At 49.0% G+C, this 26890-nt stretch overlaps 1 protein-coding gene across 1 annotated transcript in view; it reads left to right on the top strand.

Annotated features, from left to right (window-relative positions):
- The window catches only part of adamts17 (ADAM metallopeptidase with thrombospondin type 1 motif, 17), a 44527-nt gene extending 22710 nt beyond the window's left edge, over window positions 1-21817 (top strand). The window contains exons 8-24 of the mRNA XM_084683098.1: window positions 659-764; window positions 3052-3192; window positions 4295-4445; window positions 5828-5929; window positions 6175-6320; window positions 6421-6590; window positions 6792-6919; window positions 9515-9635; window positions 10818-10892; window positions 12916-12996; window positions 14371-14528; window positions 14717-14876; window positions 16213-16348; window positions 17129-17333; window positions 17418-17570; window positions 20457-20634; window positions 20772-21817. Of these exons, the coding sequence (XP_084539224.1) occupies window positions 659-764; window positions 3052-3192; window positions 4295-4445; window positions 5828-5929; window positions 6175-6320; window positions 6421-6590; window positions 6792-6919; window positions 9515-9635; window positions 10818-10892; window positions 12916-12996; window positions 14371-14528; window positions 14717-14876; window positions 16213-16348; window positions 17129-17333; window positions 17418-17570; window positions 20457-20634; window positions 20772-20923 (2363 nt within the window). The 3' untranslated portion in view covers window positions 20924-21817. The remainder of the gene's footprint in view (window positions 1-658; window positions 765-3051; window positions 3193-4294; window positions 4446-5827; window positions 5930-6174; window positions 6321-6420; window positions 6591-6791; window positions 6920-9514; window positions 9636-10817; window positions 10893-12915; window positions 12997-14370; window positions 14529-14716; window positions 14877-16212; window positions 16349-17128; window positions 17334-17417; window positions 17571-20456; window positions 20635-20771) is intronic.
- The last annotated feature ends 5073 nt before the right edge of the window (window positions 21818-26890 follow it).

Genomic DNA, 26890 nt, shown 5'->3' with positions numbered 1-26890 from the left:
TGTTTAGACAGAACAGTCGCTTCTGGGCTGATCAGCAGGGAGCGTGTGTCTGGTCTCAGGTATGAGAAAGACCTCACCGGAACAAGAGGAACAGCCGGAGTGGAGCCGCTCACCCCGTGTGTTGTTCGAGGGTGATTTGAACAGACATTCCCTGACCTGGAGGGGCTGAGTTCATGTTTTCTCAGCCCATACGTGTACTGGTTAGGGAGAGGATGACAGAGGAGTGAACATCTGGAGGACGAGAGGGGTGGGGGGTGGGGTGGAGCGTTGGGGGGGGGGGGGGGGGGAGCGCTGCGGTCATGGCCTGAATCTGACAAATTACAAACGTGTATGAAAGTTGGAAAAGGTTCAAGGATGTGGCTCAGCCATAGCAGGGGGTAGTGTCCTTCCCCCCCAACATCTTCTACACCCCCCCCCCACCTGTTTTTTACCCTGTCACACTTGTGGCTGTGTGCACAGTTACATCATACCTGTAGTTAACACAGCATCAGCATGCTGCACAGTGTACTGAGCTCTTCCTTCTCCATCCAGTGGGCCTCCCTCCCCCTCCCCCCTCTCCCCCCTCCCCCCTCCCCTGATCTGCAGGGGTGGGGGCGTGTCATGACGGCCTGTTGAGATGACCCCCCCCCCCCCTTTGTGCTGCCCTCCTGTGTCACAGGGATCGCCTACCTGGGAGGAACCTGCAGCTCCAAGAGGAAGTGTGTTCTAGCAGAGGACAACGGACTCAACCTGGCCTTCACCATCGCCCACGAGCTGGGACACAAGTATGTCTGTCTCTGTCTGTCTGTCTGTCTGTCTGTCTGTCTCAACCTGGCTTTCACCATCGCCCTCGAGCTGGGACACAAGTATGTCTGTCTCTGTCTGTCTGTCTGCCTGTCTGTCTGTCTGTCTGTCTGTCTGTCTGTCTGTCTGTCTGTCTGTCTGTCTGTCTGTCTGTCTGTCTGTCTGTCTCAACCTGGCCTTCACCATCACCCACGAGCTAGGACACAAGTATGTCTGTCTCTGTCTGTCTCTGTCAGCCTGCCTGCCTGCCTGCCTGCCTGCCTGCCTGCCTGCCTGCCTGCCTGCCTGCCTGCCTGCCTGCCTGCCTGCCTGCCTGCATATCTGTCTGTCTGTCTGTCTGTCTGTCTGCCTGTCTGCCTGTCTGCCTGTCTGTCTCAACCTGGCCTTCCCTATTGCCACAGAGCTAGGACCCACATATTTCTGTATGTTTTGGACACAAACCATTATATACTCTCTGGCACTTTAGCTTTTTTTATGGTCAAATCCGCCGTAATGTTTGACTAAATATCCATGTTTTTATTCCTGCTGTGGCAGCAAGGTGTCTGCAACAGCTAGGCAGCTTTTACAGCAGCACTACATAAAGCCCTCTTTGATAGAGCAGGGATGCAGAGCCAACACCAAACTCAACTGGAAATACTGCCAGAGTGAATTAGCCTTTGCAACAGCTTTGTGGTTTTGCCAGGCCCCTCAGGAGTTATCAGAGTTTTCATCAGGCAGCATCGGGCAGCCTCTCTCAGGGTGCCAGGACCCCTGCTTTAATGGCTGAGAGAGGTAACGAGCTGGCATGGAGCACACCTGACTGCTGCCCATGCTTCTGTACACACACACACACACACACACACAGCATACCAGGCTGGCCTGGAGCAAGACAGACGGTTGCCCATAACACAGGGTGTGATTATCGAGGCGCTGCCACACTGGACACACACACACACACACGTACTAACACACACATACAAGGCCTCATTGTGCTGAGTGTGTGAAACTCTTATTAAAGTGCTGGGTTTAGGTGCCCTCCTCTCTGTGCTTCATAGAAGAAAAAAAGCGTCGGCTGGCATTCACACCTTATTGGTCTCTTTGTGACTAGACTAACCCCCCCCCCCACACACACACACACACACACACACACATTCTCTCTCTAATCATAGAGCAGTCTGCAGTGACAGAGCAGTTCCTAGTGACAAAGCGATCTCTTGGACTGTCTAATCACAAAGTCTGTGGATATTGATCAGCTTGTTCTGGAGGATGCATGTCAACATTGACTCATGTCATTGAGTGCTGCAAACAATGCGTTCTCCAACAGCACACTTGTCGGTTCCAGGGACTCTCAGTCCAATCAGCGCTCCCAGGAAACCAGATTGATTCTGTTCGAAGCTGATTTTGTGCTGAAGAGAGAGACTTGTTTCATGATTGCGTCTCATGCACACTCCTGAAGTCCTTATGGATTAATGCTGCTGCTGGACTAAATGCTTTTCTAAAGCTTGTGTTTGGTTCAGCGGTGCAGGAGACAGGTTGGAGTTGGACTCATCATGCAGCTGGTCTCTCCTCTTGTTGAGGAGATAGTCAGTCTGTATAGGAGACACCAGGGCTGGATACATGGGCTCTCCTCCCCTCTGTTCAGTCTGCACTGTGTACATGGCGTTACATGGGTCTTGATATGTAATTTGATATTGCTTTCATTATAGCTGGGAACAAAGCCTGGACACTGGGACTCCACTCAGTGCTTTTTATTAGTTTCTGAGTCGCTGCCTGGAGTTTGAGCTGGCTTGTTGTTTTTAATTTGCAAATGTAGGTCACGGCTTTAGAGGAAACACACACAGCACCTCTCCAAGCACAATCCTCTCTGTTTCAACATCTCAGCTCTTGTTCTCTCTCGGCCCTGCTCTGCATGCACACACACACACACACACACACTTGCATGCACACACGGACATGCACCAACATCTCCACATGTGAACAGGGCGTACATATAGACACAAGCCCAATCCCACTCATACACACACTCCCTAACACACACCCAGTGAGTTGAAGATCCCTTCCCGTTGAATCCCCTGAGGCAGTGACCTCTTCTAGTGAATGTGTTACAGGTGTGTTGGGATCGGTTGCAGGTGTTTGAAGTACTAAAAAGTGTTCTGAGGTATGCAGCAGTGTTTGTTGTCAGATAGGGGGTTTGTGTTTCTGTCCTAGATATATTTATTTTTTAATTAAATGTGTGTTTGTATGTATGTGTGTGTGTGTGTGTGTGTGTGTGTATCATCTTTTCCTTAGTATGGGTATGAGCCATGACGATGACCATGCCACTTGCACAGGCCACTCCCACATCATGTCTGGCGAATGGGTGAAGGGCAGGAATCCTAGTGACCTATCCTGGTCCTCGTGCAGTCGTGACGATCTGGAGAACTTCCTCAGGTGAGAATTTACACACGCACGCATGCACACACACGACCACATACACCCTCACAGCATCAGCCTGCTAAGTGTACCATGTGACAGCAGCTTAGGGGGTCTGGTATCCAAGAGTGTTCAGTCAGGCAGACAGTCTATGGTGGCCTGTAGAGTCTATGAGGGTGGAACATGTGCCTCAGTCTGATGGGCTGAACCCTGCTACATTTTCCACTTCCTGACTGTGCGCCTGCATTATGAGTTGTTTCCGTGGAGTTCTTTGAAAGTGGCAACACACAGATGCAAACGTGCATGCAGAGGCAAATGCAAACGTGCACACACACACACACACACTTACATGTACTGTACACACACACCCTCTCATGCCTTGTGGTTGTTATTTATTCTACTGACTTCAATAAGTGACTGAGTTCCTCACAGAGACTTTGAAGATTGAGGCTGGTTGTAAATGTCTGTGCTGACATGAACTTGTGAACCCTGCAGAGGAAATGGCTGATCTAGGGGATAGACTCTATGCAGTCAGAGCTTTTAATCAAATTCAATGACGTCTGTCTCATAATCAATACATGTATCACCCACCCAGCAACAGAGATGATCTCATGGATGGTCTGTGGGCTGCTGCTTGTTAACCATTCACTGGAGATCACATTGACCCATTGATATGGTGAACACCAAGGGCTGGGGAAGGAGGGAGGGAGGAAGAGGGATGGGGAGGGAGGGAGGAGGAGGGCTGGGGAGGGAGGAGGAAGGCTGGGGAGATTGTGTATTCTGGATTAGCTATGCTTGTGGGAGACTGTAGCTCTTCTGTGAGACAAGATGTGTGTGTGTGTGTGTGTTGTTCTCAGCTGTACGTGTTCTGTGTGGCTCTCTGAGATAAAGGCTTCCTGCTGAACTGCAGGGCTTGGTGCTAGCTGGGTTGATACTGGTTAGAAACACAGACATCGCACTGGACAAGACTAATGTCACCATCAACTGAATCTCAGCCTAACACAAACACAATCTCTCTGCACAGAACCGTTTGACAATCTGAATCAATAGTCAATATCACCCTTATGATATCTAGTATGTTCATTGTTTGTGTGTGTGTATCTGTTTCACTGGCACCCAGGTCTAAAGCCAGCACATGCCTGCTGCACACAGACACAAGGAGTCGCTACCAGGTGCGACTGCCCCCCAAGCTGCCAGGCATGCACTACAGTGCTGACGAACAGTGTCAGATCCTGTTTGGAACCAACGCCACCTTCTGCAGCAACATGGAGGTAAGACACAGCGTGTGTGTGTGCCTGTCTGTGTGTGTGTGTGTGTGTGTGTGTGAGCATGTCGATGAAAAGTAACCGTTTTCCAGAAATAGGAGCTTCCAACAGCAACTGTGACATGCCTCTACAGTGCTACATGATCGATTGGCTGCTAACCCAGCCCGTGTGTCCCAGGAGTGAGGGCACAGGAACAATCCTCCTTAGCCCCAGTGCGTTTAGAAAACATCAACTGGAATGCTGGAGAGAGGTGTGAGCACCTTTCCAGTGGAAGGAGAGAGGAGAGGTGCCCCAGAGAACAGGGAGTTATTTGGGGTAAATGAGTGTGATGTTGCTGTTTGGTTCTTCACAGGCCCTGACCCCTCGCCGTGGAAACCCCAGTCACACTCATACAAAAAGACACACACACACACATCTGCGGGCATTCACACCACAAATGGTCTGTAACAGCCTTTCTTCCCCCGAGGAAGAAGAAGAGATGATGAAAAATATCAAAATAAACCTATGAAGAAACCACGGCAGAAATATTACAGGTGGACCGGGAAACATGGTGCGCAGTGTTTCTCTGTGCGTGTGCAGTGCAGTTGTCGAAAAAGAGCAAAGCTCAGCTTGATCCACATGGAGATAAGGTTGTTTTATAGGATGATGGATCGTTTTCGGCAACGAAATGAAAACCGTCACGCACTCAAGCAGCACAATCAGTCAGACAGACCGACAGACCGACAGACACACACGAAGAGAACATAATCTGCCTCCTTGGCTGTCCTGCTGACAGACAGCTTTATGTAGTGTGCAGGGATAAATACAGAGAGTTAGCAGGCGGGAGCCAGACTGCTACAGCAGCCCACTGTCAAAACCCTGCCTTGAGGCGCCCAGCCACCACATCTCCTGCTAGCAAGATAACACACACCATTATGAACACATTACCCTTCTCTATAAACCCCAGACGCACACAAGCATACACAAGCTCACACACACAAACATACACAAGCTTACACACACACACACACACAAACAGAGCTTCGGAACAAGCTCGATGGCAGTGTGACTGTGAGCGGTCACACAGCATATAACTTCAAACAGAACTCCTCGCGCATGGACACTCTTTTAGATAGTAGGGACTTGTATTGTCTTTGTCTTTTATGTTTTGTGGTCGTGCCAGAGATTCCAGGGCCAGGTGGAGGTTTAGTGAGTCCTACTAGACCCTCGCTCCATCTGGCACTGCTTTGTGCTCTGTGATCGGATGTCAGGCAGACAGGACAGGCAGACACATGGACGGATGGATGATCATCATGTTGTTTGGTTCCGGCACTAGGTGTGTCAGTGGGTGTGTGCCTGCCTGCTTGTGTGCGTGTGAATGTGTGTAAATCCTGTGACGTGTGTTTCAGCACCTGATGTGTGCTGGTCTGTGGTGTCTGGTGGAGGGCGATGCATCCTGCAAGACCAAGCTGGACCCTCCTTTGGATGGGACAGAGTGTGGAGCAGACAAGGTAGGGCTCCTGTGCTCCGTCTGTCTGTCTGTCTGCCTGTCTGTCTATCTGCCTGTCTGTCTGTCTGCTGGGACAGGCTGCACTACGGGCCACACTTCTTATTCTGGCTATCCAGCTTTCATTCATTTGAAATGTGTACATTTTACACAATGCTGTGTGTATCTGGGTGTGTATTTATGTGTGTGTGTATCTGTGTGTGTGTGTGTGTATGTGTGTGTGTGCGTATGTGTGTGTGTTTGTGTCAGTGGTGCAGGGCAGGGGAGTGTGTGAGCAAGACTCCCATCCCTCAGCATGTGGACGGGGACTGGAGCCCCTGGAGCCCGTGGAGCATGTGCAGTAGAACCTGCAGGACCGGAGCCCAGTTCAGGCAGAGGAAATGTGACAACCCACCGTAGGTCACGTGTGTGGGATTGGTGCGCGTGCGTGTGTGTGTGTGTATATGTATGTGTGTGTATGTTTGTGTTGATAGACGGTTTTGTGTGTATCTCCAGGCCTGGTCCGGGGGGTAGACACTGCCAGAGGGCCAGTGTAGAGCACAAGGTGTGTGAGGGCCCCCCCTGCCCCAAGGGGACCCCCAGTTTCAGGGACCAGCAGTGTCTGTCTTATGACCGCCACGGCAGCAAGAGGAAGAGTGGTGTGTGGACTGCTGTTATGAACGATGGTGAGTAACACACAGGCACACACTCACACACAGAGACACAATGTCATTTCAAGTGCTGAAAACATACACTCTTCACTCCTACTAACTCATTATTAACGATAAATTTAAATGATCTCTATGTAATGCATTCCAACGGGTGAAGTAAGATAGCCATTCAACTCATACTTGTGTGTGGGCATGTGTGTGTGTGTGTGTGTACAGAGAAGCCTTGTGCTCTGTTCTGTAGCCCTGTGGGCAGAGATGCCCCGGTCCTGGTTGCAGAGAGAGTGATGGATGGCACGCCCTGTGGACCCTATGAGACCGATCTGTGTGTCAGTGGCAGGTGTCAGGTACTCCACACACACACACACACACACTCACTGGCAAACACACACAAAATCTCCCTCTCTCCCTTCATCTATTTCTCCTCTCTTTCCAAACTGCACCTAATTCAAGCAGGGACTTGGCAGACCTGGGAACTTTACGTTTTAATTGGCCAGGGAGGTAACAAGGGTCAGACCAGTACTTCCTGTTCAGCCATCATCATATTTATTTATAGTGCTGTGCAGCCCCGCCCCTTCAGGAACAGGGGGTGAGGAGAGAGACAAAGAAAGCAAGAAGAGGGATGTAAGAGAAGATTCTTGGCCGGAGCTAGCCAATGGATAGACACGGGTGAATGGAGATCAGATCTGGGAAGAACATAAAGCCGTTTCCCAGATTGCTAATGTGTTCACCCTGTGTGTCGAGGGAAAGTGCTGCTGTCGGCAAATCCTAACTCCAACCCTGACCTTGACCCTGAGCTTTAAGATGGTCTTAGGTTAGAACACTGGCACTGTCTGTCAGTCTCATTCCGAGTTGACTCCCTCTCTCTCTCTCTCTCTCTCTCTCTCTCTCTCTCTCTCTCTCTCTCTCTCTCTCTCTCTCTCACTCTCTCTCTCTCTCTCTCTCTCTCTGACAAACACATATGTTGACAGACAAAGACACACAGCCCTAATGATGGACTGCAGTATACAGTAGCTGAAACTCTCTCTGTCTCTCTGTCTCTCTGTCTCTGTCTCTCTCTCTCTCTCTCTCTCTCTCTCTCTCTCTCTCTCTCTCTCTCTCTCTCTCCTTGGTCATGCACCCTGCTACATCATCGAGATCTACTGTTTGACCAAACACACCATTCCCTAACCCTGATCCCTGTCATCTGACCTGGAGGGGGGGTGGGGGTGGTGTGTGGAGACAGGAAGAGAGAGAGGGTCGTGGAGAGATAAGGGGAAGGAAAGCAGAGAAAGGGGAGAGAAAGGAGGGGGAGGTGTGTTCAGAGAGGAAGGAGAGGCAGGCAGAGAGAAAGAGGAGGCAACAAGCGGACTGAGAGTGAGATAAAGGGGAGGAACGAGAGAGAGAGAGAGAGAGAGAGAGAACAAATATATGATATTGCAGAGAGAGAGGGAAGGTCTAAATGTTTTGTTAGGCTGGGTGTATGAAACTCAGGAATGCTATCAAAACACACTTAGAGAGAGAGAGGGGGAGAGAGAGGGAGAGACAGATGAAGACAAGAAAAAGCAGAGACTTAGCTCCACTTTCCTTCTGGTCTGACAGAAAACCCTGCAATCAGGGAAATATTGCATCCACAATACACCACTCTTGCCCACACCAGCCCACATTGCCGCACATAAACCCTCTCTATTCCTCATAAGCCTGCGCTACCCCACACAATGCTAAATGCATGCATTAGTGTTTGTGTGTGCGCATGCGTGTGTGTGTTTTCACTTAGTCTGAATCAGCAAGATTCCCTGTGTCCCAGATTCCTCTGAGGAGCGTTTCAGAGTTTCACTGATTCTGAAATTCCAGCCCTACAACCACACAACCTCCCTCACAGACCATATCCTTATCTTTAACTGTGTGTGTGTGCATGTGTGTGAGAGAGTGTCTTTGTGTAACCGTGTGAGCTACAGTGTGTGCCCGGATTGTGTGTGCCCGGATTGTGTGTGCCCATTGATTGTGTAACCTGTTTTTAGTTTAAGGGAACGTGTAGGAGCCCAGCTGATTCAACTCAGTGCTAATTGCTGGGAAGGGTTACATGCTGTCTAAACAGTGAGGGAGTGTCATTGTGGAGACAGGGGTGTGTCGTTGTAAATAATAATGTGTTCATAATTGACTTGCCTGATAAAATAAAGATTACATAAAAAATAAATACACGTGTTTGTGGAGGAGACAGGAGTATGTCATGGAAACACTGGGTTTCCATGGAAACTGATTGTACTTTCAGTCGACATCCACTTCTAATTCAATCACATAACATAATGAGTGAGTCTCTGTGATGTGCTCTGGTACAAGATGTACACGACACAAAGAAAGACATTTGACATCATCCCCAATGTAGGAACCACATAAGCTACCAAGCAGGGTGAACAATATCAATTGTATTGTAACTACAGTACAACAATAACATCTTAATAATAATCATGCACAGTACAGTGCAGCAAAATCAATGTCATATCTTTGTCCACCATAAAAGAGAAGTGGGACACACTCAAACAAAGGGACGAATGAACACGCATCACCAGAAGGAATGGACTGCTACATTTTGCTTTCAGTGCCCTTAGGCCAAGGAAAAAGGATTTAGTTGAGGTGAAGATTGAAGAATAACTTCTTGAGATCATGTTGTGAAACCATGAACCCGTAATGAAATGTAACTACATAACAGTTATATATGTAACTCTACTGTTGCTACTATAGGTGTTGCTGTGTAGTTACATAGTAATTAATGTAACCTTAATGTAAAGTGTTTCCAAGAGTTGAGCAAGAATGACTAGACTGGATTAGACCTGACTAGACTGGACTTGAATAGACTGGACTAGGCTGCCACCACTGTTTTATGTCTTCAGCTCTCAGTCAGTAATGGCTGCTCTTGAGTGCTTCCTGTCATGTACTTCCTGTTGTGTCCTTTCTGCGGTCAGAGAATCGGGTGTGACGGCATCATTGGCTCGTCTGCTAAGGAGGATCGTTGTGGAGTGTGCAGCGGAGATGGACGATCCTGCAAAATTGTCAAAGGAGACTTCAACCACACCAAGGGCATGGGTGAGTGGGGGAGGAGGGGAGAGGATGTAACAGCACAGTGGGGGAGGAGGGGAGGCGGGGCAACAGGATAGTGGGGGAGGAGGGGGGGGTAACAGGATAGTGGGGGAGGAGGGGGGGGGTAACAGGATAGTGGGGGAGGAGGGGAGAGGATGTAACAGGATAGTGGGGGAGGAGGGGAGAGGATGTAACAGGATAGTGGGGGAGGAGGGGGGGGTAGCAGGATAGTGGGGGAGGAGGGGAGAGGATGTAGCAGGACAGTGGGGGAGGAGGGGGGGGGGGCAGCAGGATAGTGGGGGAGGAGGGGGGGGGTAACAGGATAGTGGGGGAGGAGGGGAGGCGGGGCAACAGGATAGTGGGGGAGGAGGGGGGGGGTAACAGGATAGTGGGGGAGGAGGGGAGGCGGGGTAACAGGATAGTGGGGGAGGAGGGGGGGGGGGGGTTACAGGACAGTAGGGGAGGAGGGGAGGGGGGTAACAGGATAGTGGGGGAGGAGGGGAGAGGATGTAACAGGACAGTAGGGGAGGAGGGGAGGGGGGGGGTTACAGGACAGTAGGGTGGGGGAACAGTGGAGGTCTGGATAACAGGAGGACCTGGAGCTCATCTGGAAGTGTGATGGGTTGCAAACTAGAATGACATCCATCAGTCAGTCCCTAGCCTCAAGGAGACCTTACACTGACCTTTGATATTTGATCTGTAGTGGAATACACACTGAGCCAACACAGGGTGCCCTCCAGCCGTGAACGGCACATGTCAGCTTTACCTGCTGTTTCATTCACCTGCACATTAAACAGAGATGGGCTGGTGTAGTCAAGCCCTCATTATTCCACTGTAATGGCTTCCCCTGTAGTGTCAGGATTAGGCTTACTTCTCTGAAAGGCAAAACGACTTTGGGTACAGATGGGATGATTGTAAAATAATTTACTGACAGACCTTGTCTTGTTACCGCAAAATGAGTTTCTTTCAGTGAGAATTAATTATCTTCAAGGGAAATAACGTGAGAATACAATAAAACCCTTTCACACAATAGAAAATGTAAATGAACTGTTCAATGGTGTTCTGTGAGAGAGAGCGACGGGGTGGATTAAGGTCGAACGAGAGAGGAAGTGATGGAGTGTGTGTGTGTACCTGTGTGTGTGGACCACAGCGTCTCTGACGGTGCTCTCCATGCCTCTGTGTTCCCAGTCACCAGTAGGCAGTGTAAGAGGGTTTCTACCTGTGTGATGGCTAGACCCAGAGCTGTCCCCAAGTGTTTCTCATGTAAGGTGCTTGCTGTGTGTGTGTGTGTGTGTGTGTGTGTGTGTTGCTCATTTCCTGCCCTGACTAAAGTGTTTGAGCGTTGGTGGATAAGAAAACCATTCCTCTGTGGGTTTTCCTGGGATCTGTAGTCCTAACCTGGAACAAAGAACAACCCTGAACTACATCTCCCTACAACCCCACAACCTCAGTCTTGAGAGAAACCTAGCATACTTCTTCCAAATTTGTGTCTTTTATGCCTTGAGCTGCGACTGAAGTTCCATGTAGGTAATCTTGTGTCCCAGAAGTACCCAGAGAGGTGGTGTTGGGTGGTTTGTCTTTAACATTGTGTGGGGGTGAAGGTGGGGTGATGGAAGGAGAGGGTGGTGTGGGGACGTGTGACAGGTGTTGGTGATTAAGGTGGTGTCTCTAACACAGGTGTGTGGTGCTGTATGTTTCTAGCTCTGGATAGCAGTTGCTCACAGACAAAGATCTAGGATCAGTTTAACCTCCTCCTATGAATGATGTCAGCCATCAGACAGGACGCTCCAAACTGAACTCAGATTAATGTTGAAGGGCATTTCTATTTCTCTCTGAGTGAAGGGTGTTATTACTGAGTCTTTGTTGGGTTTTACTGACATGGGGTACATTGGTAAGTACTGTGTGAATTGTGTACTGTTGTGCGATAAGTGTGAGTGGATGTGTATGTGTGTGTGGCACTATAGCAGAACAAAGCAGTTTGTCAAATTCTATCTGAATTTGAGAAGGTTTTCGTACTTGAACTGGAGAAAGGTCCATAATAGTTTTTAAAATATCAGAGGAATATGTTTGTGATTTCGCTTGTGAAATAGCTGAAGGAGAATTGTTCATTGTTGTTTTGATATCTTTTTAGCGGGTTTGGTCTTTTATTTCCAAAGCTTAACAAACCTTTTACAAAGAGGTCAAATTGGAATAACCCCAAACTGGCTACTCTGTGAAAGGTTCTACCTCAAGCAATTATTGGTGTTTATCTCCCTCGTTCTTTCTCTCCTCCCCCTCTATTTCTATCTCTCTTTTTTCTCTCTCCATATATCTCCTACTTTCTTTCTTTCCACCCCTTCCTTCCTTCCTTCCTTCCTTCCTTCCTTCCTTCCTTCCTTCCTTCCTTCCTTCCTTCCTTCCTTCCTTCCTTCCTTCCTTCCTTCCTTCCTTCCTTCCTTCCCTCCCTCCCTCCCTCTCTCTCTCTCTCTCTCTCTCTCTCTCTCTCTCTCTCTCTCTCTCTCTCTCTCTCTTTTTCCTGCCCCCTCTCTCCCTCTCTCTCCCATTCTCTCTCTCTGAACTTCTCAGATATTTCCTGTCATCAGACATATGCATGTAAACTTCTGGGATACAACCAGTCTTTTATGGACCGGGGAAACTATAGGAAACTAGCCATACTGCTTTGTACTGTTGCTGCCAAGGGCACATGTGTGTGTGTGCGTGGGGCATGCGTGTGTGTGTATGTGTAAGGGAGGGAAAGGGCTGGTTTGTTTGTCATGAGAGCTAGCTTTCTCCTGCTCCTCACATAATAGTTCCACGATCCCCACACAGACCAGCCTGAAGCTCATTAGCTGTGAGGCCTGTCACTCAGCCCCACTGAGATCCTTCCAGATACTGTGATGTCAGAGCACCCTGCAGGAAGTCTATGTGGGACTGTCGCCAGTCATCTGACACACGTACGGACATTAATAGGTGACCCTGGACTGCTGTTCAGATCCTGCTCGACTCTCTACTTCTGAAGCTTTACCTGGGACATCTCAGAGGAGCCTGAGTCAATGTAGTCTGTGTGTAGTCTGTGTCCTGTAAAGACTGCATTGAAAACATCAGAGCGCTGTTATGTCCTGACGGCAAGGCAGGATTCCTGTCTGCAGTGGGGACAAGCAGGAAATCTGTTTGAGGAGCAGACGAGAGGAGCCTTTCTGACACGCACCCAGTCCTCAACAGCCCAGCCGCGCCTTGCTCCTCACCCCCCCCCCCCCCCCCCACCGCCTGCTCTTCTCCCCGTCTCATTCTCTCGTCCGTTGCCTAGGTTACATTGAGGCGGCAGTCATACCTGTGGGCGCACGAAGGATCAAAGTAGTGGAGGACAAGCCGTCCCATAGCTTCCTGGGTAAGAATGAATTGCATTGGCCTCTCACACACACACACACACACACACACACACCGGTGCACACATGCTCACACACAACACATACACAACCACTCGCACAGTGGAGGAGGGGCGAGGGGAGCAGAGGACAGGAAAGGAGAGAAGAGGAGAGAAGTGGACAGCAAAAGATAGGAGAGGAAAAAAGAATAAATGAACGAAGGGGAGAATAACGGAGAGAAGAGAGGAGGGGAGGGGCGGGGCGGAGAGGGGGAGAGTAATAAAGGAGAGGAGAGCTTAAGAAGCCAACCGCTCCCTCAGAGAGAGAGTGGAACATCTGGTCTTCAAAGAGAGCACTCAAACACCACTTCCCTCATACAGTGCGAGGCCCCTCCTTTTATGAAGAGTAAACAGCCTAATCATGTTTCTCTATAAAACAAGACGACTTTGAAAACAAACAGGACCGTAAAACAGGCGTGAAGCTGAAGCAGTGTAGAGCAACATGTGGAGTTAAATGTTACTGTAATTAAGGTACACATTGGATCCTAATGACATAGGTTATGATTTCTAATGTTACACTTTCTAAGCTTAACGTGTTTTGTACTTTTATGACTTTGAAACATACTGGCTTAGAGTCTATTTAGATGTTTACTCCTCTCTGAAGCCTGTCATTACACACCACCCAGTCATGCCAGTGGCCTCATCGCAAAACCATAAACCAGGAGAGCCTCAAAGAGGTCTTATGGCACACACTGCATCTCACCCTTCCCTCGGTCATTCATTCTCGTATAGCTAGTTTCATTCCTCTCTTCTGGGAACCCAAGCCAGCAGCAGACAGGAGAAAGGGGGAAAACTGAAGGAGGAGGAAAGAATGAGAGATATAAGGAGAGGAAGAGACACAGGGCGACAGAGAGCGAGAGAAAAAACCTCTCCAGTGCATAACCCAACCCAGGGTGGACTTCCTGTGTGGCGTCTGGCTCGGCCCAGAGAGACGTGCGCTAACTCGGGATGTGTGGTGAGGTTGTCTGCTGGGCCAACCTCAGAAAACCCACAATCCACTTCAAGGGCTCTTTCAAGTGACGATGCTGTGCTGCTTTGGTGTGGCGGAGACAGCAGCACACACAGTCAACTCCACTCACCCTAGAGAGGGCTACACCCACTCTGCTGATTGGATGGCTCTAAATCCCTTTGTTGAGGGATTAAACCCCAGTTTGTTTTCAAGTTGTGTGTTTCAGGTCTTTTGAATCATCTCTGTTATGTGTCCTTGTCACTGTGGACTCGTGACTGGGAAGAGGAAGCTTTATGAGAGCACAGCAGTTGAGTTTGAACCTTCGACCTTGTGTCTCCCCCTGACTCCTCCCCTGACTCCTCCCCCTGACTCCTCCCTCTCTCCTCCAGCTCTGAAAGACTCCAGCCGGAGGTCCATCAACAGCGACTGGAAGATCGAGCTCCCGGGGGAGTTCCAGCTGGCAGGAACCACCGTGCGCTACGTGAGGAGGGGCCTCTGGGAGAAGATGTCTGCCAAGGGGCCCACCCAGACCCCCCTGCACCTGATGGTAAAGACATTAGCCAGGCCTGTGCCCCCACAGTTATGTCACACACTGACCTCTCCGCACCCATAAATAGTGTATTTCATTATTCACCCTCCTCCCCCTCACCCCTTCTCTCCACCGTTAACCCCCATCCTTCACTGTCTCCATCCCCTTTCACCCCCCCCCCCCCTTCACCCCCTCCCCCTCGGCAGGTGCTGCTGTTCCACGACCAGACCTATGGGATCCACTACGAGTACACGGTGTCTCTGAGCAGCGGCCAGGAGAACAGCAGCGCCGAGCGGAAGGAGCCGGAACACCTCTACCTCTGGACTCACAGTAGCTGGAACGACTGCAGCGTGCAGTGTGGAGGAGGTGGGGCCACGCGGCGGCACACAGACACACCCGCTCATTTCGATTCCATACGCAAGCGCATGCGCATGCGCCCCGTGCTAACGCTCATGCGGACACGTACAGTATATCTGCTCATATCAGTGCATGGGGCTGGAGCGTTTCTAGGACATGAGCTGCATCCGTGGCCAGACCCTGATCCAGTTTGAGGCCAGCTCTGGCTGCTGCCCTTCCCTCCCCTGCTGCTGCCGTCCTCTGGGCTGATGTGTTAGATCTGGAGCTCTAATCTGGACCACGCCACCTCGCATCTGGGTCCCACACTGCGTCTCTAATCTGGGGCTGGCTGCCCAACACTGGTTCCCTGCCAGGCATGGGCACCACTTCAAACAGAGCTAGGGGAGACTGTCCGGCTGGGTCTGGGTCTGGGGGTGGGGCCGGGAGAGTGGAGCAGGGCATCCCAGCGCAAGCTACTGTAGCAGCAGCAGTCAGGGTCATGCTGTGTGTCTTCATGGAGTTTGGGTTAGGGGATGTACATTCATCACACTGGTGTGCTCATATGGTGAACGGAGGCCAGGTGTTCTCCACCTGTCACCTACAGAGCCCCAACAGAAGCACGTAAGTCAGGTCTCCTTAGTTTCATCGAGAGTTTGTTGGGTTTGTGACCCATTTCTGAAGGGCTTAAATGTGGAAGAGGAATCCTGCTCTGAGAAGAGTGCACTGGGTGGCTGTTTCCTTGGTAACTGTAGCTCAGAGTTGTGATCAGCACGAGGAGTTTGTCTCAGGCTATTTTCATCTGTGGCTTATTCTGCCTCTCAGCAGTCCTGACTGATTTCCTCGCTGAGCAACTTGGCCAGCCTGGGCTGCTCTGGACCCGAGACACTGGGCCATAACAACACCCCTGCTGCCCGTCGCTGCTGGGAGCTCTAATTAACTGAGTTTTATGATGTGATGGCCTCCGCATTAGGCCGAGGCTGTGACTTAGTTCACTGGAGTGTTCAGGGTCGGAGGCGGGTCGTGTTCAGGGGGGCGGCTGGAGAGGGTTGTTTGGGGCGAGAGACGGGAGCAGGAGGAGGAGGAGGAGGAGGAGGATGGCCTCTAGGCTACACACTGCAGTGACACAGAACTGTTGCCATGGGGGATTTAAAGGTTACTGTATACTCACAACAAATTCAATGTTCAATTTGCCACTTTCTCTTTCTTTTTCATGTTCTCTGTCACTCATTGCCTCTCTCTCTCTCTCTCTCTCTCTCTCTCTCTCTCTCTCTCTCTCTCTCTCTCTCTCTCTCTCTCTCTCTCTCTCTCTCTCTCTCTCTCTCTCTCTCTCTCTCTCTGTCCTCCCCTTCTTCCACTGTGTGTCTAGGTGAGAGGAGGACTGTGGTCTCCTGCATGAGGATGCTCAATAAAACCATGTCTGTGGTCAATGACAGCCACTGTCACCCTGAGAACCGACCACTCCCCCAAGTACGCCTGTGCAACACCCATCCCTGCCAATACCGGTGAGACACACACACATACATGCATACATCACCACATACTCACACGCACACACATACACTCACACACACACACACATACACACTTCCAACAGTCTAACAGCGAGTGCACAACTCACACTTCCATGGTAACAATTGATTTCCTGCGCAGAGGCAATCGCTCCGTCCCCTAGCCTCTCCCCTCCTCTCTCCTCTCTCATCTCATTGATGTTCTCATCCATCTGAGAGCTCTGGCATCAAAAGCAGCTTCTCAGTGTGGAGAATGCAGGGAGGAAGCGTGAAAGCCCTGTCTGCAGCCCCTGGAACTCTGTTGTGCTTCCAAAACACATCTGAACAGACACGGACACACAAAACGATTGTGTTCCACCCACACTGATCTGCCGCTCAGACATGTATCTCCTTCCCCATAGATCCAGATAACAACGGGACGTGCTGCCATTGGTGCAATCGCAAAACCGAGTCAACCGAGTGTAATGTTCTTGGTTCAGACACATCCGGCGCTCTTGCTCTCTCTCTCTTCTTTCTTTCAACTGTTTGATGTGTGCTGTTGTGCGAAACAGGTGCAAATGAGTTGTGTAGTGTTACAGGTATTATGCGCTTTCCATGGTTTGATATGTGAGTGTTACAGGCCAGCTCACGACTGCTTTTACTGTGGACAAGAGAACTACTTCTCTCTCTCTCTCATTACCTTCCTCTCTCTCTCTCTCTCTCTCTCTCTCTCTCTCTCTCTCTCTCTCTCTCTCTCTCTCTCTCCTTCTCTCTCCTGGTTCCTCTCTCTCCCAGGTGGGTGACGGGGGAGTGGGGCTTGTGTTCTGTGACGTGTCGGAAGGGTGTGCAGCAGAGGGAGGTGGTGTGTGTGTACCAGCTCCAGAACGGCTCCTACATCCACACCCGGGACCTGTACTGCCAGGGGGGCAAGCCCCCCACCGTGCAGGGCTGTGAGGGCCGACTCTGCCTCACTGTCTGGGAGGCCTCCGAGTGGTCCAAGGTCTGACACACATACACACACACACACTTCCAGTATATATTGTTTGTATATGCTTGTTCTAACGGCTTCCTTCCCTCCCCCCAGTGTTCGTCAGACTGTGGAGTGGGGGTCAGGAGCAGGACAGTGAGCTGCACTAACCCTCAGGGACGCTGTGACCCCCAGTCCAGGCCTGCTGAAGGGGAGCCCTGTGAGGACCACTCCCAGTGCTACGAGTGGAAGACTGGAGACTGGTCCAAGGTGTGTTCACACACACACACACACACTCAGACACACAAGCATGCACACACCCAAACACAAACATACACAAAGTGGTGCAGCCAAACACACCCAAACACAGCACACACCCAGTGCGCTGTTTATAGACCCCTCCATCCAGTCCAGATGTCCCCTCTGTCGTGATGGATGCTTCACTGTGGTACAGGGTGTAGGTCGGTGCCAGTCGTGGCGCGCGTGTGTGTGTGTTGATAGATAGACCAGATCCACCTGCCTCCTCTCTCACGAGAGCTCCGGTGAGGGATGAGTACCTGTGTTGGTTCAGCAGCCCCGCAGCGGGAAGCCCTTTCTCCCTGGCCTCAGCTGCACACGCTGAGATGGGGTCATGTGTTCCCCTGACCTAGCGGAGTGACCCCTTGGCTTAAGCTTGGCGCCACTTCCTGAAAGGGGGTCATAAACGCCCTATAGGGTTGCAGACAGCTGCATGTGACATGTAGGGGGCGTGGCCAGATGATATGTGTGTGTCACAGACGGTCTGTCTAAGGTTTAATGGCCAGCCTGGGAAGGCAGGCTGGAGTGTGACATCACAAAACCTTCTAGTGGAACCCGCTGGATGTTAACAGACTGGAACCAAAACAAGCAGTACTCCCACTGACGTCTAAATGTAGTTCTATAAGAATCCTAATGTTGTTGTGTCAGCTGCAGGGAATAGCTTATAGAAAATACATCTTTTTTTTTCTGAGAACAATAATCCCTTGTCTGGAAGTCCTTCTCGGATGAACCTCAATATTGGTGATGCAATATGGCATCCTACAGCTGTCTCCCCAGATGCACTCACACACACCTGTTAAACACACACACACCTGTTACACACACACACTGTCAGAGCCAGGGACACCGTCGGTATGACTCAGTTTATTCATGCTAAACTCTGGGTAAGCTTTTTAATGAATACAAACAAACCCACAGAGTAACGATGAGTAATGTTCTGTAAATGAAGGTTTAGTTGCACCCGGTGGCTGACGAGTGGGAACCAGCACCACTCAGCTCTCTGGTCTGTTTAGCGGCTGTCAAGGAAGCCTGGGTTTCTGTTCTGTGGAAATGTCACATACTGAGTAACACTGAATAACCAACAAGCCCGATTGTGACTTCAACTTTTTATCTTCAGAAAGATAGATTGCTTTGTAGCAATTCATGACACCCTCTTTCTAAGAGGGTTTTCTGTCATGATTGATACATCAAACACCAAAAAACAACACAATTATGAGGAGCTCTGGAAACAGCCAAATGATGTTAAATTGCGCTGTCTCGTCTTGCGAGGAAGCCTGTCATCTTCTGGCATCTCATGTCACGCTGCCGTCCTGGCCATTACCGTGTGTGACATCACAGAGAGTGCTGTCTCTAATGAGAGGGACATGTGGGCGTCGACCTTGATCAGAGGAGTATACTCAGTCCAGCAAGAACTCTGCAAGACTGCACCTTTTAAAGGGCCACGTCAGTCTGTGAGACCTGTAACAGGCTTGTCCTCTTCACCTGAAAGTGACCGTTACCTGCCCACAGAGTGCCAAGCTCTCTAAGCTGCTAAAACAGCTATGCATCAAAACCAGTCCTCCATTCCCCCCATGTGAGAGGGTTTCGACGGCTGTTGAGTTTGAGCCAAACTAGCCCTGACCTTTTAGCCTCGGTAGAGCCAGAGGCAGAGGCTTTGATCAGCCTGTTGGATATTCTGTAAGAGGCTGAGGCACAGCGGGCCAAAGAGAGAGGTGAGGCTCTCTCTGTCGCTGCCTCTCTCTCAGCGTCAAAGTCTCTCTCTTTCCTTATCTCTCTCTCTGATGTTCATGTCTCTCTCTCTCTCTCTTTGTCTGTCTCTTTCCCTCTCTCTTTCTTGCGATATGGGTGTTGTTTAGGGCCTAGACTCTAGGCCACAGCCATTCTGACCCCAATCTTAGTCCAAACCACGTCACCAACTTTTAGCCTGGTACTAACCTTGACGCCAACATCTCACTTTACACTGGAAGACTGTAGCTGGAGGATCTGGGAAGCTCTCCTGAGGTCACATGTTCCCAGGGTTTAGACAGGACTGAGTGATCTGAGCAGAGCTAGTCAGGAACCACACCACTCACACAGTGTTCTCTCCACTTGGCCAAACGCTTGTTTGTTTGTGTGTTAGCTCCAAAATACATGTCGGCGTTTGTGTCTGTGTACGTGTGATTGTATGTGGGTGTGTGAGTGTGTATGTATGTGTGCATGCGTGTCTGCTAGTGTGTGTGTGTGGCGCATGTTCATCTGTGACAGAGACAAAAGAAAGAGACCTGTCTCTCTCATAAACACTTAAACATGAGAGAGAGATAATGAAAGCCCCAGCCCTGCTGAAAGAGCCTCTTCAGAGCTCTCTTGCTCATTAAACTGCTGAGAGAAGAGGAGTGATTGTAATCAGACTGTCCGAGTCCTTCTCTGCTTGCTCCGTGTCAAGTGAGTAAGTCTTTCTGGAGAGCACAGCCCTCTCAGTGGAGACGTAGACAGCCTCTGCTAATGGGTTACACGTGCAGAGCAAAGTGAATGCTCTCAGTGTTGATAGAGACCATGTGATGGAAGTCCTCATCCCAGTCCTCATTACAGTATCAGGTTGTGGAGGCTGTAGCAGTGGCCAGCTAACAGGGCCAGCTGTCGTGGGGAGTACTGGGCTGGTCTGGATAGCAAGGCTCTCACATCTGGATCCACACTAACATCCTGGTAGATTTGAGCGTCACACTGGCTGTCACATGAGCCAATGGGAGAGCTGGATCCTTCCAGCTGCAACCAATAGCAACTTCTAGCTCAGAAAGGATTCAGCCAATAAGTGTGGGACGTGTATGAAGTGTGGGACATGTATGAATGAAAATGTTGCTGACAATCATTGGCTGTTTACAGTGCTCGTCATCTTGTGGGAAGGGCCTCCAGTCCAGAGTGGTCCAATGTATGCACAGGGTGACGGGTCGTCACGGTAACGACTGCCCGACCATGTTGAGGCCCCCAACCTACCGACCCTGCCACCAGGGGGCGTGCAACGAGAAGATCAACATCAACACCATCACCTCACCCAGATTAGGTAAGTACACTAGCACAAGAGAGGGAGAGTGTGCATGTGTGTGCCTGCATCCCTCTGTGTGTGTGTGTGTGCCTGTATGTGTATCTGAGTGTGTGCTGACTGGGCGTGTGTGTGTGTGTGTGTGTGTGTGTCCCCAGCTGCTCTGAGCTACAAGTGTGCAGGTGACCAGTGGACGGTGTACTGCCGCGTGGTCAGGGAGAAGAGCCTGTGTAAGGACATGAGGTGGTACCAACGCTGCTGTGACACCTGCAGGGACTTTTACGCCAACAAAACGCCACGCAAGAGTTAATGACCAACACACTCCCCCTGCCACCTAGCACTCCAATTTTAGATTTTTTTTTTTTTTTTGTCTTTTACCGTTACATGACGTTTTATTTGTTGTTATTGCAGTTGTTGTTATTATTTTCGTTACTGTTATCATGGTTACCAATGGACGTTTAAAAAAAACACTTTTACAATTCAGATATGTGTCTATGTGAGATCACTAAGCTTCCAGTTTGATGAAGACTTGAAAAACAATAAGCCTTATGTTGCTGTAAACCAAAGTGTTTGACGTCAGAGGTGGGCTGTCTGGGGGGGCCTGTTCTGTTGTCGGTGTGGGTAGACATTCAGGGTGAGCTCTCCTCTGTGTGACCCAGGGAGCAGCCATGGGCTGGGCTGAGGCAGAGCCACCAGCTGACTGCCCTTCAGAACCACACACCCCATCCTCTGCCAGTTCCCTCACAAACTGTCATGTTCTATGTTGTACGTGTCGTGTGTGTCATTGTTGCTATTTAAGACTTGCTATGGGGGGAGGGGTATAAATATGTTGTTTTAAGGTGAGACTACCAAGCTAGCCAGCAGATTAGTGGATCTGCTGGATCCACTGGATCCTCAGATCAGTGGATCTGCTGGAGCCACTGGTCTGAGGGTCTCTGGGAGACTGGGAGACTGGACAACTCACCTGGCACATAATAGTAACCTAGATATTTGCCTTTTCACATGATAAGTTGGACTAATAGAGTGGAGAAGAGCTTTGGGTGAGCTGATGCTAATCCCAGATGGGGTAACACTAGGAGTCCTAGAGGGAGGGGGGAGAGAGAGTTAAGATGCGTGTGGGCTTTCCGTTCTCACACAGGTAGGAGGTGCCCAGAGATGCGTCAACCAACTGAGCCATCTGAACTGCAGTGTTACCCTTTCACACACACACTCTGCTTTACTGCGCAAATCCTGTTTTGTTAACTCTTAATAATCTTGACGTAAGCTAAACTCTGGTTTTAACGGACACTGATACTCTGGTGCTCTTTGTTACGAACGCATCTGACTTGTAATCAAACACACCACATCTTGTAGCACAGTAGCAACTGTGTGTGTGTGCAATAGATGCCCCAGTCTTGCCTCCCTGTAAAGCCTAGCATTTTGATGGTGCTAACAACTCTTGACAGAATTCACTACTGTGGAATTCAATTCCATGTCATCTTTGATCAAGTAGATTCTGGTTCTTGTTGCTGTATTCAGAATGAACAGGACAAAGGAACATGTTCATGTTTAAGAATTATTTAAATGCTGAAATGTAGCTCATTTGTTTCATCCATAAGTAATTGTTGCGAAATGCTTTGTTACTGAAACGAGTGCAAATCTGTTGAAATATTCCTGTACTGTATGTTTTATTTTAGTTGCACATATGTTTGGTACATTAAATGCCACTATGTATTCTTTGGTGCTTCTAAGACATGGGCCTGCTCCTACATCAACATCCTCAAGTGTTGCCATACAGGGATTAAACCATTCACTCCATGTAATGAGTGTAGTCATTATCTTATACTGGTTCTGTCATACATAATAGTTAAGGGTAACACCTAACATAAATCTCTAAGTATAAATCTGTATGATTGGAAAAATATATTTCAAGTCTACTGTAAATTTTGTATTTTATTTCTTATTTTTTGACATAATAAATTGTGATTTTTTACATTACTTTTCCCTCTCTGGTAAGACCTGGAGTTTCTTATTCTTTATCAGTCCAGTCAGACAATCTACAGCAACACTGAATACATTCACTTGTACAGACCTATAGAACCTGCACTAGATGTTCTAGTGTGAAAGTATGTCTGTTCTTCTCTCCATGCCGCTCTCTCCAATATCTCTCTTTCTGTTTTACCGTTTTTCATCTGCATCATTGCCCATTACTGCAGGATACCAACTGAGTGTGGAGAGCAGTATCTCCCACTGACAGATCTGGACTGTTAACCGTTGATATCATGTGATCAGATCTTCTGCTCCAAAACTCCACACAGATGGAAACGATTGGCCTTCACAGGTGTGAAGACGAATTAAGGAGTTGAGAGAGGGAGGAGAGAGGAACGATGGGTAGGGATCGACAGAGGGAGGAGAGAGGAACGATGGGGAGGGATCGACAGAGGGAGGAGAGATTTGCAGGAATTGCGAAGGCGAGAGGTTTGATAGGCAGTGAACAGACCAGCGAGGTCAGGGATACCCATGAAAGGAAGACAGGAAGTTTCAGAATACTGAATACAATTAAGCCTTTGACTGCAGAATCTCTCTCTCTCTCACACACACACATCTCAGGGTAAAGCCTTTGTTGCTAGTTGAAAGACAGAGATGTCACTGATAGTGTGTATAGACTGTGGGCTGAGCTTGGACTATGTGATATGTTTTTGACACTCACACAATACAGTGGAAGAAGTCTATCTCTCCCTGCCCTGCCAAGAACCAAACATGTATTATTCCTTTCCATGCACACGTACACACTGCACAGGAACGATGCACCAAAGTATGAACTGGCCTCCAGATGGCCACTGTTTAAAGTCATCATGATAATGAGAGGAAATTGTCCCCAGATTAGACACAGAAAAAGGAGAGAAGTGCTGATACGAGGTTGTTGAATCTCTTTACCTCTCCCTCTCTTCATTATGTGTCTTTCTCTCCTTCTCCCCACCTCTTTCATTATGTCTCTATCTTTTTGTCTCTCTTTCATTGTCTCTGTCCCTTTCTCCCTCTATGTTTTCCTCTCTCCCCCTTTTTCTCTCATTCTGTCTCCCTGGGCGTCTCTCTCTCTCATACACACACAGATCATGTCGTTGTCACTCTCTCTTTTTCTTTCTCTGCTTTTGTGGTACCACTATACTGTGTGTGTGTGTGTGTGTGTGTGTGTGTGTGTGCGTGCGTGCGTGTGTGTGTGTGCGTGTGTGTGCATGTGTGTGTGTGTGAAAATGAAAGAGACAGCTCATTAGCCAACATATATGGCACTGGGCTCCACATTACTGGATGTACTGCAGCCGGCATGCCTGTCATCAGACTCTGAACCAGGGGGACTGCCTTGCTTTCATGCACCAGGCTGTCTAAGGAGATGATTAAGACGTTCATCATAATCAGCCAGCTTTTCTTCAACCCAATCAGACAGAATAGACAGACGATGGTGGAGATAATGAGAGTACGAATGTACTTCAGTCTAAGTAGGACATACGAGTTTACTGATGCACACTCAGTGTTTGCACATTTGAAAACACGTGGAGGAGAGACCTGCATGGAGGATACCTAGAAGGAGAGAACAGATAACTTCCCCACCACAGCGTGGGCCCCAGTAAGGCCTGCGGTCTCCCCTATGGAGCTCCCCTTCCTGTGACCCCTGAGCTAAATTCCCATCCTCTGGGAGAATCTCCCTCCTGGAGGTCTCTCCTGTGTCTCCCCCTCTGACCTCCGTCGCTCTCCATCTTCTCCTCCCATCCCAGGTGGGCTGGGTTCAGCAGGTCTGACAGTGCTGCCTGCACCTCTGACTGGGGCTGTTAACACCTATACCCTCCTGGGGGGGGGGGGGGGGCTTGGAGGGACAGGAGCTAACCTGCCTTGTGCCTGTGTGTGTGTGTGTGTGTGTGTGTGTGTGTGTGTGTGTGTGTGCGTGCGTGTGTGCCCGTGCATGTATACGCGTGTGAGAGAGAACATGAGTACATTGGCTGTGGAGGTATGATGTGTTGCTTGGGGATAGGCACAGAGCATGCTGCTTTAATTCCACCAATCACGTGTGGTAATGAGGACCAGACGTAGGCAGAGGAGAGGAGATGGAAAACCAGCCAGCCGTGACCGTCAAAACATTCTGAGTGGGCAGTGATGAAATTAAACACACTCAGACATATGCACTCCCACACACACACCACATCTACATACACACACAGACACACTTTTGCCAACAAACACACACACACATCTACACACTCACCTACATACACACACACACCTACAGTACAAAACAAACACACACACCCCTACATACAACCACAGTCACACATTGCAGTCATGTAAGCCTTCCTGATGTGACACTCCAATGACAAATCACCCTTCAGTCTACACACATACCCAGTACAAGCACACACACACACAAAGACAGAGACACACACACACCACATGCCTGCTGCCTGATTGAGCTTCTATGTTTCCACACAGAAAGGTTTTGTTTGAAAGTGAAACTGGTATTTGGCTTGACTGTATTAATAAGTCATTTAGTTTAAAACGAGGCCGCAGTACGCTCTAGAGCACTATCTGTTGCTCTATGGGGAGGGCATGTGTGGATTTGTGTTTGCTGCCCTAGTTGGGGTAAATCTCCTGTCTCTGACAGACCTGTGATAATGGATTGTTTGTTTGTTTTTCTTATAGCAGCAGATTGGGGTGCAGTGTTCTTTTAAAACTTGCTTTCTCTGAAGAAACCAATTAATCATTCATTCCCAGTGGTAAGGCCACGTTCAGCACTATCTCAGAACAATCTCACTCTCCAGATGGCAGCTCACCATTGGTAATCAGCACTGTGTGTATGTGTGTGTGTGCGTACATGTGTGTTTGCATGTGTGTGTGTCTCTATGTGTTTGTGTTTGTGTATGCGTGTATGTTTGTGTGTCATCTACACACACATGCACGCACACACTTCAGCTGTGGTAGACGGAGGTCATTGTCATATTTATAAGAGCTTCATTGACAATATTTATCCTTAGGTAGTGGGATTTCAATATCTCTTCGACAATGGTCCTCACCTAAAGAATGTTTTAGAGAATGAATGCTGTGGCAATAGTTAATCTTTAACTCTGACCCCTAGTGGTCATGTTTTAACAATGCAGCTATTACATAACATGTAAGTCATTTGGCCACCTCAAAGACATGGCCAATAGCTCAATCAATGAGATTGCCTTGAATCTAAGTGCTTTGATGTCTGTTTGTCAGCTAACATCACAGGTAGAAATCCGCTCATTAAGGACTTTCAGGGAATCATTAGTTGACTCCTGCAGAGGCTGCCGTGTTGTCTTGAAGACCACAGATCTGTCAACAACTCCTGAGACTGATTTTAGCCACCACAGGTAAATGACTTGCTTGACTCGGTAGGTTTGTGTACAGTGCTTAATGAGGCCTGGGGGAAGGGATCCAGTCAGCAAATCCTCTCTGTCGTCAGACCTGCAGACCATCAGCATTTTGTGTTTTCAGAGGACACAACACAACAATAAAAAGTTTAGATTTTTTCTTGAAATTGCTGTGGGAAGCATGTGTTCCCCAGAATGTCCCATCAGAAGCAACATCATTGAACACTAATATACACACACTGAGGGAAACACACACACACGCACACACACACACACACACACACACAAACTGGGGAAAACATACACAACATGATCAAGACACATCTCCATCATGTTACATTCAGGTTTTAGAAATGTTCTCATTGTGCTGAATCACAGATAGCACCATCAAAACTGCCAGACAGAACAGACCGAACACACTTCTAAAATGCTCTGAAATCACAGAGCAATTTTGGCTTTGGAACAGAATTACTCTTTTCATAACCAGGCGATGTATGGATGTCCCTAACCAGTGCTGTCTGAGCTGGTTGCCGTGACGAGACTGTGACGGGGGTGGTTTCCTTGTGTCAACACAGCAGGGAGACAGACAGTCTGCTAGAAAGGAGCATTATGGGAAATGCAGAAAATAACTTCTTTGTCTGCAAACAGCCTCTCAGATTCTGTTGAGAGAACACAGACGCCACAACAACAACAACAACAAGACCAACAACAACAACAACAAAGTCAGCCCTTCCCCAAATCAATTGCAGTAACAACTTAAAATAAATATGCTGTCCAGTACCTTGTTGAAAAGAACACATACTTCAGCTTTGTAGCTATAAAGCCTTTACATTATAGCAATTTTAGACCTGTACTGGTCTAGTCAGGCACCCATTCCTCTCATCAGATCAGCGGTCTGGTCTGTGTGTGATGTG

Source organism: Hypomesus nipponensis, chromosome 19, assembly GCF_054491055.1.
Source record: "Hypomesus nipponensis isolate SF chromosome 19, ASM5449105v1, whole genome shotgun sequence".
Classification (NCBI taxonomy): Eukaryota; Metazoa; Chordata; class Actinopteri; order Osmeriformes; family Osmeridae; genus Hypomesus; species Hypomesus nipponensis.
The sequence above is the reverse complement of the archived record's forward strand: the minus strand, read 5'-3'. Positions and strand labels throughout refer to the sequence as shown.